The following is a 16,613-nucleotide window of genomic DNA, read 5'->3' as shown; positions in this document are numbered from 1 at the left end:
AGCTTTGCAACATGGAAGTGGGCAATTAGAGAGGCATCCCAGCCCACTCCCGCCTGCAGTATCTCTCTGGGCTGGAGAAACATATCAACTTTCCACTGGTCCTTTCCATAAGCAGCGCACCATTTTCATACCACATTGAAATGGCTGCACCAGACTGTCACCCCCTGTACATATATCAGGAAGCCTATTCAGTAGTAGGCCCAACCAACCCCAGCCTTTGGATGAAACTGAAAACCCGTTGAGTGACCAAAACACTGAATCAGTGTCTTATTTCCTGGTACAGTGGTACCTCGGGTTATATACACTTCAGGTTACATACGCTTCAGGTTACAGGTTCCGCTAACCCAGAAATAGTGCTTCAGGTTAAGAACTTTGCTTCAGGATAAGAGCAGAAATCGGGCTCCAGCGGCACAGCAGCAGCAGGAGGCCCCATTAGCTAAAGTGGTGCTTCAGGTTAAGAGCAGTTTCAGGTTAAGAACGAACCTCCAGAACGAATTAAGTACTTAACTCGAGATACCACTGTATTCTCCTGGAAAATCACCGCCTTTATTCGGCCGCCTGTTTCCACTGCTTTCCAACAACCTTCTATCCCAGGTATGGAGAATTGTGACCTGCCTTTGTTGTTCTCCCCATGGGTCATGCTTCCTGAGCTGATGGGAGTTGTGAGTCCCAACAACCTCTAGGAAGGTGAGGTAATTTAAATCTGCAATTCTATCTTTTGTATGTGACCCCCCCCCCCATTCGTCTTTCGGAAACCCCTTTGATGTGTTTTGCTTTGTTGTTGTTTTTTCAAACAAGCAGTGTATAAATAAAAATAAAGGGCCACACATTTCTCATCCGGGTCGTCGGTGTCGCTGAATGTTGTTTGAACTGCAGGGGGCCCCCCCACCCCAATACTCTTAGCACAGCCAGAATGTGAGCATTCTTCAATGTTGTGTGTGTTTGTGTTTTAAGCGAAAGTGCAAAGGGCTAGTTTGCTAAACGCTGTGCACGGAGGCGAAGAGGAGCGTTGAAAACAGGCTCTCACTTCAAAGGCAAAAGAAAGAAAGATTCTACAACCTGAAAAAAGAGACAAGGCATGTCCTTTTTTTGCAAACCAAGGAAATCTTTAATAAAAAAAATATTTAAACACACAAACGTAGGAACTGTGGGAGAGAAAGAATCTTTTCTTAAGCTGCTGCACTTGCAGCGTCCTCTGCAAGACAGGCGAGCGCCCCCAGGCGCCCCGCAGCAACCACCCCTCTTTCCCGCCCCCGAGTTCTGCAGCGACGCCTTAAAAAGCTCCAGGGCGCTTGTGCAGCTTCTCGCTTCTCTCCCCGCCGGTGCGGGTGCTCGGCGCCTACCACGCCGTGCGTGCTCGCTCCCGCGGTCTGCAGGGCTCTCTTGACTCCGCCGCCCTCTTTCTTTCTTTCCCTCCCTCCTCCCTCCTTCCTTCCTCCCTTCTCTCTGCCTCTCTCTGTCTCTTTCCTTCCCCCCCTCCTCCCTCCCTCTCCCTCTCCCTCGGCCGCCTTGGAATGAAGATGGTGGCCAGCGTCCGGGTGCAGAAGCTGGTCCGCCGCTACAAGCTGGCGATCGCCACGGCGCTGGCCATCCTGCTTATCCAGGGCCTGGTGGTGTGGAGCTTCAGCAACCTGGAGGAAGAGGACCAGGGAGAGGTAAAGGCACGGCAGGGCAGGGCAAGGGGCCGGCGCCTGCCTCCCGCGACGGCGGCGGAGGGCGAGCCAAAGGGGTCTGGGCAGAGCCCCCGGGGCCACGGAGAAGCCGGCGTCGGGCGGCCAGGGTGCGCCGAGGGCGGAGCGGTGTCCAGAGCCGGCCAGGGTGGCTTCTGCTCCGGGGATGGCGGGTCGGGTCAATCCGCCGCCCGAGGGCGCGCGAGGGATTTAAGGGTGGCGGTGATGGTGCTCTTTGGAACATCAGGGTGACACGGAAGGCATGCACAGAGAGAGAGATTTATGCCGAGATATATATATGTAATTTTTTTTTACATACATACATATATATAATATGTTGGTTTCGGGAGCAAGGCGAGTAGCCCCGGGCCCGTGGTTGGTACCTCGCCACGGACGGGTTGTGCTATGGGGGGCTACGTGAAACTACTACAAAGTGGCGGCAAGGTCGGGACGGCTGCGCGCGTTTGTGGCGCTGGGTAACTCGGGTGGGGTGCGACGGCAAGGCCTGCGTACAGGTAAGGGAGGTAGTGGGGTGATGCATCAGGGTTTTTGGGTCAGCCCAGTTTGTGTGAACGTCTGCTCCGAAGTTTAGGGGCTGGGTGCAGTGGAGCTCACTTCCCCAAGTTAGTTGCTGCTTAACTCTGGAAGGCATGTTGCGAAGTTGCTGGAAGCTGATAGTGGGCATGAGGGGTGGCTGGGGACCTGCATGTGTAAGGGGCGTTTGCTATGGAGACATACCGTATACTGTATGCCTTTAGTGTGCTCATTGCTTGGTATTACTTGGTACAGTGGTACTGTACCTCGGGGTACATACGCTTCAGGTTACAGACTCCGCTAACCCAGAAATAATACCTCGGGTTAAGAACTTTGCTTCAGGATGAGAACAGAAATAGTTCTCCGGCGGCGCGGCAGCAGTGGGAGGCCCCATTAGCTAAAGTGGTGCTTCAGGTTAAGAACAGTTTCTGGTTAATAACGGACCTCCGGAACGAATTAAGTACTTAACCCGAGGTACCACTGTATTGCAATTTAGACTTGAGGGAGTATGGCATCTACTGGCCAGTTGACACATTTTGCTGGGGGAGGGTGGAGAACATAGGAAGGGCCCTCCTGGATCAGACCAAGTGTCCGTCAAGCCCAGCGCTTCCTATCAGAGACCATGCATCTGCTTTAAGGGGAGACTTTATGCCACCATTTGCCATTAAGCAGTGCCCACTCCACTGTATTTGGGAGGTGTAACACAGCAGAATACGGAGATGGTGGAATGAGAAATACCTGGGGAAGTTTGCAGGCTGCTGTATCTTACAGTATTGGCTTACGTCGCTTTGAATCGCTCATTGAAGCAGATGCTACCACTCAGTGAGCGGTTTGTGTGTACTAGAGAATCACCATGTGAATTTGATTGTTTTCACCATGGGATGATAAAAGCAGTTTCAACTTCCAGTCTTCACTGTTTGAATGGGCTGAGCTGCTTCATGCAAAGCGACTCAGCACATGGTAACAGGCACTACATGGAGCTACTTAAGATCAACCCCTGCATAGCAGCTGTAGGATCCTGACCTTTAGAAGTGGGGGTGGACAGCTTAGTTCGCGCCAATAATTACTTTGGAAATGGGAGAGGCAGAAATTAGTTCTCTCTTGTCTGTACAAACCTAGAGGAATGGGGAGATGCCAGGCTTTGGCCGATAGCAAAACAAAAAGAGTGTGACACACCTATTTGTGCACGTGACCATGCTTTCAAAGCTTGAGTCGGTTTGGGTTTTTCCCTTCTCTGTCAAATCAGGTTTGAAATGTACCCAGCCTCTTACTTCTCTGCTTGGTTTTAATTTTTTTACCCTCTGATCTGGACACATTGAACTGTTTCCAGAGTAGGTCTGCATTTCCTCCTCAAGTTTACTGAAGAAGTAAATTTGAATGTTACAGAAGTGACCACTTGGTTACGTGTGAGGGAACTGAAACACCGCAAAGCTCAACCATTCTGCGGTTCCTGTGGTGTCTGACTTAGCATAAAATCAGGGTGGAGGAGCATGATGCATTTTCATGTGGTCTTGTATTTGTTGTAGGATTCCAGTTTTTGATGGGAATGAGAATGGTCACAGTTTCCTCACCCCTGGTCTAATGCTTATAAATACTTTTGAACACCTAAAGAAGTTAGATTGCTTCAGGCTAAGATAGTGAACCTTTTAGTTACTCATACAAATTTGCATTTTTCTGACGTTCTTGATCATCTTCAGGGAGGCTTTTCAAAGTCCCACTGGAATTTTCAGCTCCCTAAGTCTGCTGGCGCAGAACATCTGCTTTGTATCTTGAGCTAGATTTGTTGCTTTTATGTAAGAAACAGCTTACTGTGGCAGACGTGGTCTGTCTGGATTAGATAGACTAGATCCCTCCTGTCTCTACCACACACATCTGGCATAGTGCATGCAATGGGAGATCTATTTTCACTCCCTGGTTTGGGAAATCGGATGTTATGGGCATCTTAATAATATGTTCTCTAAAAACAGAAAGGGAATGATCTTTTGAAACTCTCCACCCTTGTCCATTTATAGTCTGTAGTTGGCTGCCTGGTCTCCTGCTGTTTGCCTCCAATTCTGCGAAAAAGGGGGGGAAATATAATTGGCATTTTTGTACAGAGGATAGGGCATCCACCCAATGCATTGTGTGAGAACACGAGCCCATTAACAAGTTTAGCGAAGCTGAGTGCAGCATCCTTTCACATATGCGCATGCTGCTTCCTGGCTGATCGCAACTGGACAAGCCATAGTGCCGAGACATAAATAAATGTCGGAATCCTTTCCACAAGAATCTCTGCCATAACGATGTCTGCCTGATTCTGCAAGTACAGTAGAGCCATGGTCTTCTACAGTGAGAGATCAGGTGTTGAATAAGGTAGACTCACACTATATGGCCACTGAAGTGTTACATTGAGGAGATGGGGATGGGTGGCTTTTGCTTGATCCTCTAGGCAGCAGTGTGAATTTGGGACCAGTTTACGTGTTCAAGAAGAATCACATAGTAGAGCTGTCTTGGAGCTGCCGCTTCAGAAGGGTAGCCAAGATGTTTTCTCCATGCCACGCTTTTCGTGGCTGGGGAGTTCTTGACATAGAGCTTTCGGTCACATTATGATCCCCACCTCCACCCCCCGGCCGCCAGCTGCATTCTGAAGTGGTACAAACCCAGTGATAAATTTGCAAGAAGATTTTATCAAATGACAACTTATCAGCATTCATTTACTGCTGATTGTGTAAAATAGCCATAAAATGAATTCTACCCTGACATGTAACTTTAATCAATTACAAGCAAAATATTTGAATAGCCTATTGACAGCTTCTGCAAAATTAACTGTCCAATTGCCCCATAATAGGCAGTGCAGTCTTTTATACAAGCCTGCACAGAAGCACGTCCTATCCACCCTGGTAAATGAGTATAGGATCACAGCCTGAATTAACTCTAAAAAAACAACAACAATCTTTTAAAGCCCAGTTATGACACCTGGTTTAAGTTTATAATTCACTGGCCTTTTTCCTCCAAAGTGCCACTGACTTCATTATGAAGTTGTAGCAATGATGTGCTCTGATTTTAAATGCTGCAAAATCAGTCCCTCTCCTGAGACCTTTGATCTGGGGTTTCTTTTCATGATGTGCGGAAGCACTGTTGCAGCCTGCAGCTCTATTTTGTCTTCCCAGAAGAGATGGTTAAATTTACCCACTGGACTGTCTAGCTTCTGCTTAAAGCAGCTGCTTCTGGCTCTGCTTCTGTTTTTGGAAAGCTCCCCTTTGATCGCTGCTTCCTTTTTGCCTGCCTTCCTAACTTTTTGAGGTTCAGGTTATTTCAGAGCAAGCATTATCACAAGATGATAGGTTGCTGCTAAGTATATAGGGGGAGCGGGGAGACCCAAAAAAATTCCTACTAAAGAATCAATTCAAAATCTGAGTAGGGTCAACTGGTCTTAACTGTGGGCCATGTTTTTCACTGAAAAAGATCTAGATGTTGAGCAATGGACATTGGGACAAGAAGCGGAGACTGCTCTTTTCAAAGAACAATTCTTTAAAGGATGTTTCTCTCTATATTATATAAAAACCCAGGCTTCAGCACGATGGGCTGAATTGAAAAGGAAGCATCTTTTGTCAGTGTTAAAAGGGTGACATTTTCTTACTTTCATCTTAGCAGTTCATAACAATAAAAATGTCTCTCTCCAAAGCATAGGTGAAGTACAGGTAGATGCAGCTATTTATTGTCAGGACTGAATATGTTGTTCTTGTTGCTTGGGCATTTTTTTTGTGCATGCTCTGGGGGATAAATAGAAACCTGTCTATTGTTTGGATGAAAGCTAAACAAAAATGTCCAAATGACCCAAGACTGCAATCCTGTGCACACAGAAGTCCCATTGTTGAAATAAGTGGAATGTATTTCAGGGGGGACCCCATATATTGGATCAGGCTCCATTCCTCCTAAGCATAAAACAAGGCTTGAAAGTAAGCCCTCTCTGTGCAACACTCTTCAGTAAACATGGTTGTGATGTGGCTTGGGAGCATCAGGTACTTGAAGCATGTCCATATCATGTTGTTAGTCTCATCTAAAACATCTACCTGGTGTTCAGATTTAGAGAAATAAGAAGCATCTCCATGAATACTTTATGCTGATCTTATTTATATCAGAGGGCATTCTCAAAGGAAAGGGGCAGAATTCCGTATCAATATTGCATCCTGGCGCATACTTGGGCGAGGAAAAGAAAACATTCTGAAACAAAAATAATGAATTGAAATGCTTTTTCTATCAGTCAAGATTCTTGGACTCTTATTTTGAAAGTATCTCAAAGCATCTATATTGGCTATAGGCATTTAGCTTAATGCTGAGCCTATCATGTACGCATCGTTGTACTCTGAATCGGTTGATCTGGTGGCTGAACTAGCTGTTGACCCCTTTGAGTTTTAGCCCCTTCCCTACACATACATAAGACCCAGAGAACGAGCCCAGTATTTGTTGGCTACAGAAGAAGAAATGCAACTCCAAGTGCACCAATGCTGTAAAGGCAGATGGTTTGAACATCAATTCTCTTACAGTTGTGGGAGGTATATTTGTCTGTAAGCCTGGGGAGGCCACAGCTTCAGCACAAGAACAAGGAAGGAGGAAAATAATGTGTATTTTCTTTAATTCTTTATTCTGGTAGCTAGATTGGGCAAGCCTTCGTTCTTACGTAATGTGTGCCCCCGGCACAATAATTGAGGCATCTCATCTGGAGAAAGGAGGGGCTGCAGTTCTGTGGCGGAGAGTACATGCTTTGGACGCTTTGAAAGTCACAGGTTCCATATTTCCAACTAAGAAGAATAGATAGCAGGTGATGGGGAAGACCTTTCTCTGCCTGAGTCCCCTAGGGAGCTGCTGCTGGCAGAGTTGGCAATGCTGGGCTTAATGGACAAATCGTCTGGGCTGGTATATGTCAGCTTTGTATACAGTGGTACCTCAGGTTACAAACACCTCTGGTTACAAACACTTTGGGTTACAGACTTCTCTAACTCGGAAGTCGTACCTCAGGTTAAGAACTTTACCTCAGGATGACAACAGAAATCGCACGCCGGTGGCAGTGGGAGGCCCCATTAGCTAAAGTGGTACCTCGGGTTAAGAACGGACCTCCGGAACGAATTAAGTTTGTAACCAGAGATACCACTGTATTCACAGATCAGCAGGTGACAGACAAAAGAAAGTACTTTTAAACACAGAAGAACACGGTTAGCCTCTGGAACTCAGGGGCCACTTCACACATTTCACAATTTCTATGTGTGCAAAGCCACATTCGTATGTGATTACAGCATATATGCATTGAGAAGCTGTAGCCTGTTACATGCATGTGTGATTATCATAAGTAGTGGGCTATACATTTTGTACATGGCGTGACGTGGCTCATACGATGCCAAAAAATAGGAGTGCTGGTAAAAATGGATGTAATTAGACCTAGAATAATCACTGTGCTGGTGTCTGTTAGTCACAAAATAAGGAAGTCCAAAAACCACAGTCATGCTGAAAGTATGGAATCAAACACTTTGGTTGCATGCAGCAGCGCTAGGAGGCAAAATTCTGATCCCAAACTTCAGTTTGTAAGAGCTGCATGGCAGGGTTTTAGATGCCAGTAGCAAAGTGGTACAACATTTCCAGTTCCTAGTAGCCAGCATCAATTTTGAGCAGCTAGCTACCTATGATTTTCCCCAGCCCTGCAATAGGAAGGAAAACCCTCTGTTTACCATGACTTTCCTCCTTCTTGTGTACTCCCATTGCTAGGTCAGGGTGCTTATTCCTATTTCCTGAGCGCTAAAACCCTCCTAGGAGCTGTTGCACACAAGGGGCAAGAAAGGCCCCTTTATAAGAGGAAGAAGTGCTGCCAATTTTGCCATGGGGCTTGCAGGCCGCTTCAAGCAGCTTGATGAGCCTGGTCTGTAAGGTAAAAAGGCAAAGGACCCCTCAACAGTTAAGTCCAGTCAAAGGCAGCTCTGGGGTTGGGGCGCTCATCTCGCTTCAGGCTGAAGGAGCCGGCGTTTGTCCACAGACAGCTTTCTGGGTCATGTGGCCAGCATGACTAAACCGCTTCTGGTGCAACAGAACAAAGTGATAGAAGCGAGAGTGCACAGAAACACCGTTTACCTTCCTGCTGCAGCGGTACCTATTTATCAACTTGCACCGGTGTGCTTTCATACTGCTAGGTTAGCAGGAGCTGGGACAGAGCAATGGGAGCTCATCCCATCATGTGGATTTGAATCGTTGGCCTTCCAATCGGAAAGCCCAAGAGGCTCAGTGGTTTAGACCACAGCACCACCCTTGTCCCTTGCCTGGTCTGTGCCGTAGGTTCACCATCCCAGCCCCTGCTCCAGAACCAACCTGGCTTATTTCCACCCCCCTTTACCTATCCCCAGTCTCTACTAATGTATTTCTGTTCTGGGTACCACTTGCATCTTGTATTTTCTTTCACAGGCTGCATTATTTTAAAAAAAATCCCAGTTTTGTATTTTGTTTTTAAAAAATCATAATCTCCTGCTGTTTTGGTTGTATTTGGGTATGTTCCACTTTTGCCCCAAAACCCATGAAGAGTATCTCTGGCTTTCTCCACTGTGTCTGGATGGGAGCTGTGGTCAAACAGACATCCAAAGAGTGCCATATTGGTTACAGCTTTGTTAGAAGGTAGCTGACGGATTAAGCCCTACGTGGATGTTTGGTACTCTGTAACAAACCTATTTTGATGTTGAGTGGTCAAATCCACAATAAAGTAATCCCAAAGACCTGTGAAAATTTGGGCTGTGACTTGCAGTGACGCAGGCAGTGTGGCAAAGTACCACCTGGATGCAGAAGATAGCCTGTTTTGTATATCTCCTGGAAGTACGGGATGTCTTGAGAGCTCCCGTGAGAATCTGTTGGTTTTACCAGCAAGCGCAAATGGCGGAGATGAAGCAACATGGCGACGAGAGTCGTGAAATATAAGAGCGCCTGTCCCGACGAGCAGCGGGGAATCCATGCAAGCAGAGACTTTGCCAAAAAGTTCTGCCGAAGTGTTAAACAGAAGTTGGGAGTAATTTATTTTCCTTCCTCCATGGATCGAACAGAAGGGATTGCTCTGGCACCGTGCAGCAATTAGGAGCCACTGAGTTCATTAACTGGCAGCTGAAGGAAGGAGAGGGAGAGGAGGGATGCCTTCTCACCTGTCACAGGCTAGATTAAGAGCTCCTTCTGGGAGAGATGGATCTGCCAGCAACAGCCACCAGTTAGGAGGCCCGTTCTTAATGCTCAGCCGTGCACATTGCGGAAGGGGGGAGCAGCAGACAGGTGTTCTGGCAGCCTGTCTCGCCTTCCTTGTCTCGTCACTCTCTCTTTCTCTTCCAGCATGTGTGAAGTGAGGAAAACGTATTTGTCTCTAGGGGTGTCTTCATTTGGAAGTATGATGCAGTGGGCTTGACTGTGAGAGGGCAATGTGCTGGAAAGGAGCAGAGACACTTGCCTCCGTGCTGCATGGAGTTTAGCTCTGCGAGTAAACAAAACCCCTTTGCTCCAGAGAGGGCAGGCAGGCAGGGAGAAAATATCCTGGGCTGCAGGCTCCTGAAGCATGTGTTCCTCCTTGCTTCCTCAGCCGAAGATTGAAGGCGAGCGCCATCCTTTCCAAAAGGATTTCCTTCCTCACGGAGGTGCCTGGCTGCCCCTGGCAGGATGTTTGTATCTGAGTAGAGAGCAAAACTTCAGTTGTTTGCCAGCCTCCCTCCTCGGCTCTCACCTTCATAGTGGAGAAAACAGATTTATAAGTCCCTGAACAGATGGCTTTGCCTGGTGACTAATGAGCTGTTATCTCTGCCCGTTCTGGCCTCTCTCTCTCTCTCTCTAGGATGCATGCTTGAAGAGGAAACCAGGGGAAGTTGTGGTTTTTTTCTTTCTCTAAAAGGACTTTGCTTGTGTTTAGTCTGTTCCAAACAAAAAACCAGAACTGCTGGTAAAAAAACATGGCAGAAGTTGGCTGATTGGGTTGATTGCTAAGCAGCAAGGCATATGTAGAAATCAGAAAAGCTAGTTAGTGTGAAAGCCCAGAGTCCAGGTTGGTCAGCATCCTATTATTATAATTTCTTAATAGACCAACATTACTGCTTCTGCAGTACATTCATCTAGGGGTGATTCCAGAATTACAGCTGCTTTGGAGGTCCCCAAAAAGGTCAGACTTTCTGTAATAAGTAAAGGATGGGAATCCACTGGAGAGTGTGGGGTATTGCTTGCTTTGACATAATGTCAAAATGAAAACAAATTTCAATAGGGACAGATGTAATGTTCTGCACTTAGGAAGGAAGAATCAGCTGCACAAATATAGGATGGGGGACACCTGGCTTACTAGCAGCACGTGCGAAAAGGATCTAGGGGTCTTGGTGGACCACAAGCTTAACATGAGTCAACGGTATGACGCAGCAGCAAAAAAGCAAAGCTAGTGCTATTCTAGGCTGCATCAACAGAAGTATGGTGTCCAGAACAAGGGAAGTAATTGTACCACTCAATTTTGCCTTGGTCAGACCACACTTGGAATACTGTGTCCAGTTCTGGGCTCTACAATTTAAGAAGGATGTTGACAAGTTGGAACGTGTGCAGAGGAGGGCAACCAAGATGATCAAGGGTCTGGAAACTAAGCCTTATGAGGAGTGCTTGAAGGAGCTGGGTATGTTTAGCCTGGAAAAGAGGAAACTGAGAGGAGATATGATAGCCATATTCAAATATCTTAAGGCCTGTCACATGGAAGAGGGATGCTTGTCACGTGCTTGTTTTCTCCTGCTCTTGAGGGTAGGACTCTTGAGGCAATGGCTTCAAGGTAGAAGAAAGGAGATTCTGACTAATCATTCGAAAAAACTTTCTGACAGTAAGAGCTGTTTGGCAGGGGAACAGACTCCCACAAGTGGTGGTGGACTCTCCTTCCTGGGATGTTTTTAAGCAGAGATTGGATGGTCATCAGTCATGGATGCTTTAGCTGAGATTCCTGTATTGCAAAGGGTTGGACTAGAGGACCCTTGGGTCCCTTCCAACTCCCCCCCTCTCTCTCTATATATATAGAAAGAAAGAAATCAGGCTGAATTCTCAATAAACATGTCACCCTAAATTGGTTTTCTCCCAGCCTTTCATTCTCTGGTCTCTACTGGGGGGGTGCCTTTCAGGATCTGTGAGTTTTAAGACCACCCCAACCATCTGGTTATTGAGAGGGGTATTCCTTTAGGGGCCCCATTTCCTTGCCCTACAATACAGATTGGCCACCTGCGGAACCAAATACCCCAGCTGGGCCTTAGCAGTAGGACTCCCTCCCTTATAAAGCTTTCCCTGTTAGCAGCTATCGAGAAATTGAGGGTTGTGTAGCAACCTAAGAGTCCTGACCCTTGGTCCACTGTGCCTCCCTTGGCTACAGGATTACAGTGTGTGCTACACAAACAGGGAAGCATAACCAGCTCAATATCTTACCACCTTGACTTCAAGTAGTCATTTAGAGGTAAGCGGGATGAATTCAGCCATCCCACACACGTCCAAAGTGCAGTCTTTAAGAGCACTGTCTGCCATCCTAACCAGTTATTCAGTGTAACATTAACTAAGGTTATGGGAAATAATTGTATTCATTCCCTGGTCCTGCTGATGATTCACATCTAAAATGACACTGCTTCTGAAGCTGCGTTCATGTGAACCATCTTGCCTGAGGGTTTATTCCAGTTTAGCATCCTTGCTTTTGCAAGTGTTTGCATCGCTTCAGAGTGGGGAGGGCGTATTTCATGCGAAAGCAGTTGCTGGAGAAGTCATGTTTGGTTTTAAAGAGACTTGACACGTTCAAGTAATGTGCTCTGATTTTTACACATGAATGTTGTGTACATAGCGCTTGAAGTACTTCAGAGTTGACCCTTTGATGATAGTCCTAGAGATTGCCTCCCCCAGATTTCACTTTAAGCATTTTGTCTTTGTATGGTCGTGGAACACCTCCAAGCAGAGCACAACGTGTGGGTCACTCTGCAGTAAGAAACCATGGGGAAAAAACACATGGGGCACTTGAGTTAAACTGGAGCATTGGGGTGGCAGATGGGCAGAAGAAATTCGGAGAAGGAAATCAACATGTATAAAATGAGCAACCTCTTTAGATATGCATTTGGGAGAGTTAAAAAAAAAGTATGAAATGAGTCACAGATCCATTGTCAATTGAAATCAAAGCAGACATAGACAATGCATGGAGGTGTTGATCCATACATGGCAATTAGTTGATAATTGTAGAGAGATGCAGCACCACACTAGACCTAGTGGTTTGGGAAAGGAAGAGGTATTTGATCACTCCTTGCTTGTTCTAATCGGTGGTTTTCTCAGTACTAAAACAGCCAGCCCTGGGCAATGCAAAGAGACAGGAAGTTGACCCAAATGGCAGAGAAGTTTTTACTTTCAAATGCAGGGATGGGGACTTTGGCCCTCCAGATGTTTCTGGGCTGCAACTCCCATCATTCCTGATGACTGGCCACCTGGCTGGGAGTTGGGAGTCCATCCAACAACATCTGACAAGCAACAGGTTCCCCAGCCTTAGTCTAACCTAAAGGATCATGTGCAGCCATGCTGCTATGCCATATACATGAAAATAGACAAATAGAGGGGGACCAATAATGGAGAGCATCTGGCTTGTTTCGCTGGCTACTGTGGTAATTTCCCTGGGACTCTCCTTAGCTCCCACAGCCAGGCTTCACCTGCATCAAAAAATAGCCTCTTTCCCTCTCTCATACTTCGTTTCTGCAAGGATGATTACTTAATAGAAGCTATTTAGTTTCAATCAGGTTCAACTGACTTATTGTGATGAGGAAATCTCTCCCCCCCCCCTTTTTGGGGGGGATAATTCTGCAACCCAAGTTATAAATTCAGAACTGATCGCAAGGTCACTTCAAAGGCATGCTAAATTAATCATCTCTTGGGAGATAGCAAATTGTGTGTGAGAGAGACTGTCACACTCATTGTCCCTGCAGTCATAATGCACTTCCTTCCAGATGGGTAAGTGTGTGGGAAAAGTGACTGTTTTAAGAAACATTCACCATCTTCATGGCTGGTAGGTCCCCTTTCATACTTCTGTGTGTCATTAGCAGTTAAATGCCACCTGGAAAGCAGAGCTTCAAAACTCCCACCCCCCTTCCCTACTCTCTTGTTGTCCCCTGACCACCTGCTTTGTATAACATCTTGCCTGACGGAAGACTTTGCCACTACTTTTGGTAACATTTTGGTCGGTCCTCACAAAGGCACTGCCCCAAAATGAATGTTGGGAGTTCTTTCTTAGGAGCTAGCATGACCGCCCCTGCTTTGTCTAAAAAGTGAGGAACTTTTCCTGGAGATGGTGAGCATCAGAAAGGATGGCCCATCTGGGGTAACTGCTGTCTGCTATGACTCTGGTCTGGTTGTTAATTATTTACGGCAGGAGTGGGGAAACTGGTTCTCTAGATCAGGGGTGAGGAAACTGTGGCTCTCCGGAAGCTGCTGAATTACAACTCCCATCATCCCAGGCCATTGGCTGTGCTTACTGGGGCTGATGAGAGTTGTAGTTCTGCAACATCCAATGTGCCAAAGGTCCTCACTCCTGCTCTTGATAGCGTTGGACATAGTAGCTATTGTGGTGTCCTCCATAATAATAATAATAATAATAATAATAATAATAATAATAATAATAATACTCCACCCATCTGGCTGGGTTTTCCCAGCTACTCTGGGTAGCTTCCAACAAAATATTACAATACACTAATCCGTCAAACATTAAAAGCTTCCCTGCCCCTATGTGCACTGAGATAGCTCAATTGGTTTGAGCTTGGTGGTGATAACACCAGGGTCTCAGGTTCAGGCCCCATATGGGACAGCTATATATTCCTGAATTGCAGGAGTTTGGACTAGATTAGTGGTTTTCAGTCAATGTGCTTTGGCACCCTGGGGTGCCTTGAATGATGGCCGGGGTGCCGCTGGCAGTACTGGCCTCTGTCCCTCTTTCCTTCCCTCCCCCTTCTGATGCCCTGTCACGTCTCTGCCCCCCAAAGGCTTGCACAGCTGTTAGTTGCAGCAGCCCTGGCTACAAGTTCCGCAGTCAAATGGTGCCTCTGGGGCTGGTCAGGGGGTGCTGGGTGCCAGGAGCTGAGGCGGCCTTGGAGTAAGCAAGCAAGTGGGTGAGGGAGCCCAGCCAGCCAGTCCACCAGCCCTTGCTGCTGGTAATGGACAGACAAGTCCCAGGCCCCTGTGGGGCATTGTGAGTAGTCACCTCTTTTGGGGGCGGGGGGGGAGCTCAGAGACCGGGGGGGGCAGCAGCACCTGCCCAGAGGACCCCCAAGGAGAGGGGAGAAGAGGCTGAGGAAACACTCCACAAGGGAGGGTGTTTGAAAAAGAGTGAGAGGGTGCCAGCCCTGCAAACAAGGGGTGACGTAACTGGGCTCCTGAGCCCCACAGGGGTGCCGCAGAAAGAACGTAGTTGGTCAAGGGAGCCATTGACTCAAAAAGGTTGAAAACCTCTGGCCTAGATGATCCTTCCAACTTGGCAGTTCTGTTATTCTATCTAGCTGCTCAGCTTGAAAAGAAGAGGGTTCTGGTTGAATGTAGAACATGGTCATAATAGACCTTTCACTCAGGGTCCTTTCCTAATAATAATAATAATAATAATAATAATAATAATAATAATAATTTATTATTTATACCCCACCCATCTGGCTGGGCTTCCCTAGCCACTCTGGGCAGCTTCTAACAAAATGTTAAAATACAGTAATGCATCAAACATCAAAAGCTTCCCTAAACATCCTAGTGATTTTTCCGATGGAAATTCCCTCATCCTTTTGGGAGAAACACCTAACAACTAAATGCCTGCGGGAGGAAATTTCAGTCAAAGCTCCCTGTGTGAAAGAGGATGCTCATACTCCTTCAGGTGAGGAGGGGTTTTGTTTTGTTTTTGTCAGAGATAGCTCAGCTTGGCATGTTAGAGTCTACCAAGGTATTGCTAAACCAGTCAGACAGCTCTGCTGTCTCTTAAATTACTTTTACAAGCCCGCGCCTGCGAACCAACATGGGCAGCTGGGTGGGGATTGGGGGAAGAAGAGCACAGCTTCTCAGTGCCTCAATGTGTCTGGAAGCTGGATGTGGGGGAGCCAATTAAACCGTTGAGTTCAGACATGAGGAAGGCGGCATACTGAGCATTCTTTCTTTAAAGCAAAAGAAGCGGCCCTGACTAGCCCCATCCAGCTTGGGTGCTTTGCAAGCTGTGCAAACATAATGCAGAAGGGGGGTGGGAGGAGGAGGAACTTTGTGGGGAGGGCAAGTCACCTTTGTCCCTCTTGTCTTGAATGCATTTGCTGCCCCATGTCTCATATGCCGAATGGAGCAGGGTGCCTTTCTGCAGATCCACCTACAAGTTCTGCTGGGTACAGTCCATTTCACTTCCGAGAAGTTTGCCTTTTTGTGGAAGAGAACACAGTTTGTTCTTGTTTAGGGAAAAAGAAAAAGAAAAGAAACACAACTAAAGAAAGAAGAAGCTTGCTCTCATAATGGAAAGGGAGAAATGCATACTTGCCAGAGAAAAAAATGGATTGAGGAACAATAGAAATGTTCTTGAAATGGATGGTTGTTACGGTGGGGGAGCAAACAGTTATATTTATATAGATATATTCTTTTTAAAGGACTAATGTGGTTTTGTGGATAAGCACCTGTATTTTAACCCACAACGAAAGCAGATTAAAACAACAATAACCATAGGGAAGGAGGACTGGAGTGGGGGGATTGTTTTTGCCTGCTAATAGTTATCTAAAATCAGCTAAGCTTAATCATTCTGTCTGAACTCAGCTGCTGAGTGCCAATAGGACCGTAGCCAGAATTATGGAGCCAAGAAGAAACAAGAGGGGAGGAATAGCACGCTCTGGGGCACTCCCAAGGCTTGCAGAAGTAGGAAAATGTTTAGGAAGAGAGAGAGAGAGAGAGCACATGGGGTCAAAAAATGGCGGCAGTGTGGACTGAGCATGCTCGGTGTCCACAGAATGCTGAGTGCTTGTTGGGGAGGGCAGGAAAACTGGGGGAGGCAGAATGGAATGGAGTGAAGAATCCCAACCAATGAAAAGCTGTAGAACAGAGAGGGCGGATTTGTGCTCTCCCAAGTTGGACTCCCAAATCCTGTCAACTCCACCAGCACGATCAGCGATCAGCAGCAATGGGAGTACAGTGGTACCTCAGGTTACAGACACTTCAGGTTACAGACTCTGCTAACCCAGAAATAGTACCTCTGGTTAAGAACTTTGCTTCAGGATGAGAACAGAAATCATGCGGCGGCAGTGGGAGGCCCCATTAGCTAAAGTGGTACCTCAGGTTAAGAACAGTTTCAGGTTAAGAACAGACCTCCGGAATGAATTAAGTTCTTAACCCGAGGCACCACTGTAGTAGTTCCAAAAACATCTGGAGGGTCACAGGTTCCTATGCAGT

The 16,613-nt window shown here is 46.8% G+C and overlaps 1 protein-coding gene across 3 annotated transcripts in view; it reads left to right on the top strand.

Moving 5' to 3' along the window:
• Positions 1 to 1,331: 1,331 nt before the first annotated feature.
• Positions 1,332 to 16,613, top strand: part of XYLT2 (xylosyltransferase 2) — a 33,364-nt gene continuing 18,082 nt past the window's right edge. Inside the window, exon 1 of one of the 3 annotated variants that reach the window (XM_053375799.1) lies at positions 1,332 to 1,655. In XM_053375799.1, the coding sequence (XP_053231774.1) occupies positions 1,515 to 1,655 (141 nt within the window). In that variant the 5' untranslated portion in view covers positions 1,332 to 1,514. The remainder of the gene's footprint in view (positions 1,656 to 16,613) is intronic. The other 2 variants (XM_053375797.1, XM_053375798.1) reach the window with 2 other exon arrangements.

This window comes from Podarcis raffonei, chromosome 2, assembly GCF_027172205.1.
Source record: "Podarcis raffonei isolate rPodRaf1 chromosome 2, rPodRaf1.pri, whole genome shotgun sequence".
NCBI classification, from domain to species: Eukaryota; Metazoa; Chordata; class Lepidosauria; order Squamata; family Lacertidae; genus Podarcis; species Podarcis raffonei.
This window is presented reverse-complemented; position numbering and strand designations above follow the sequence as displayed.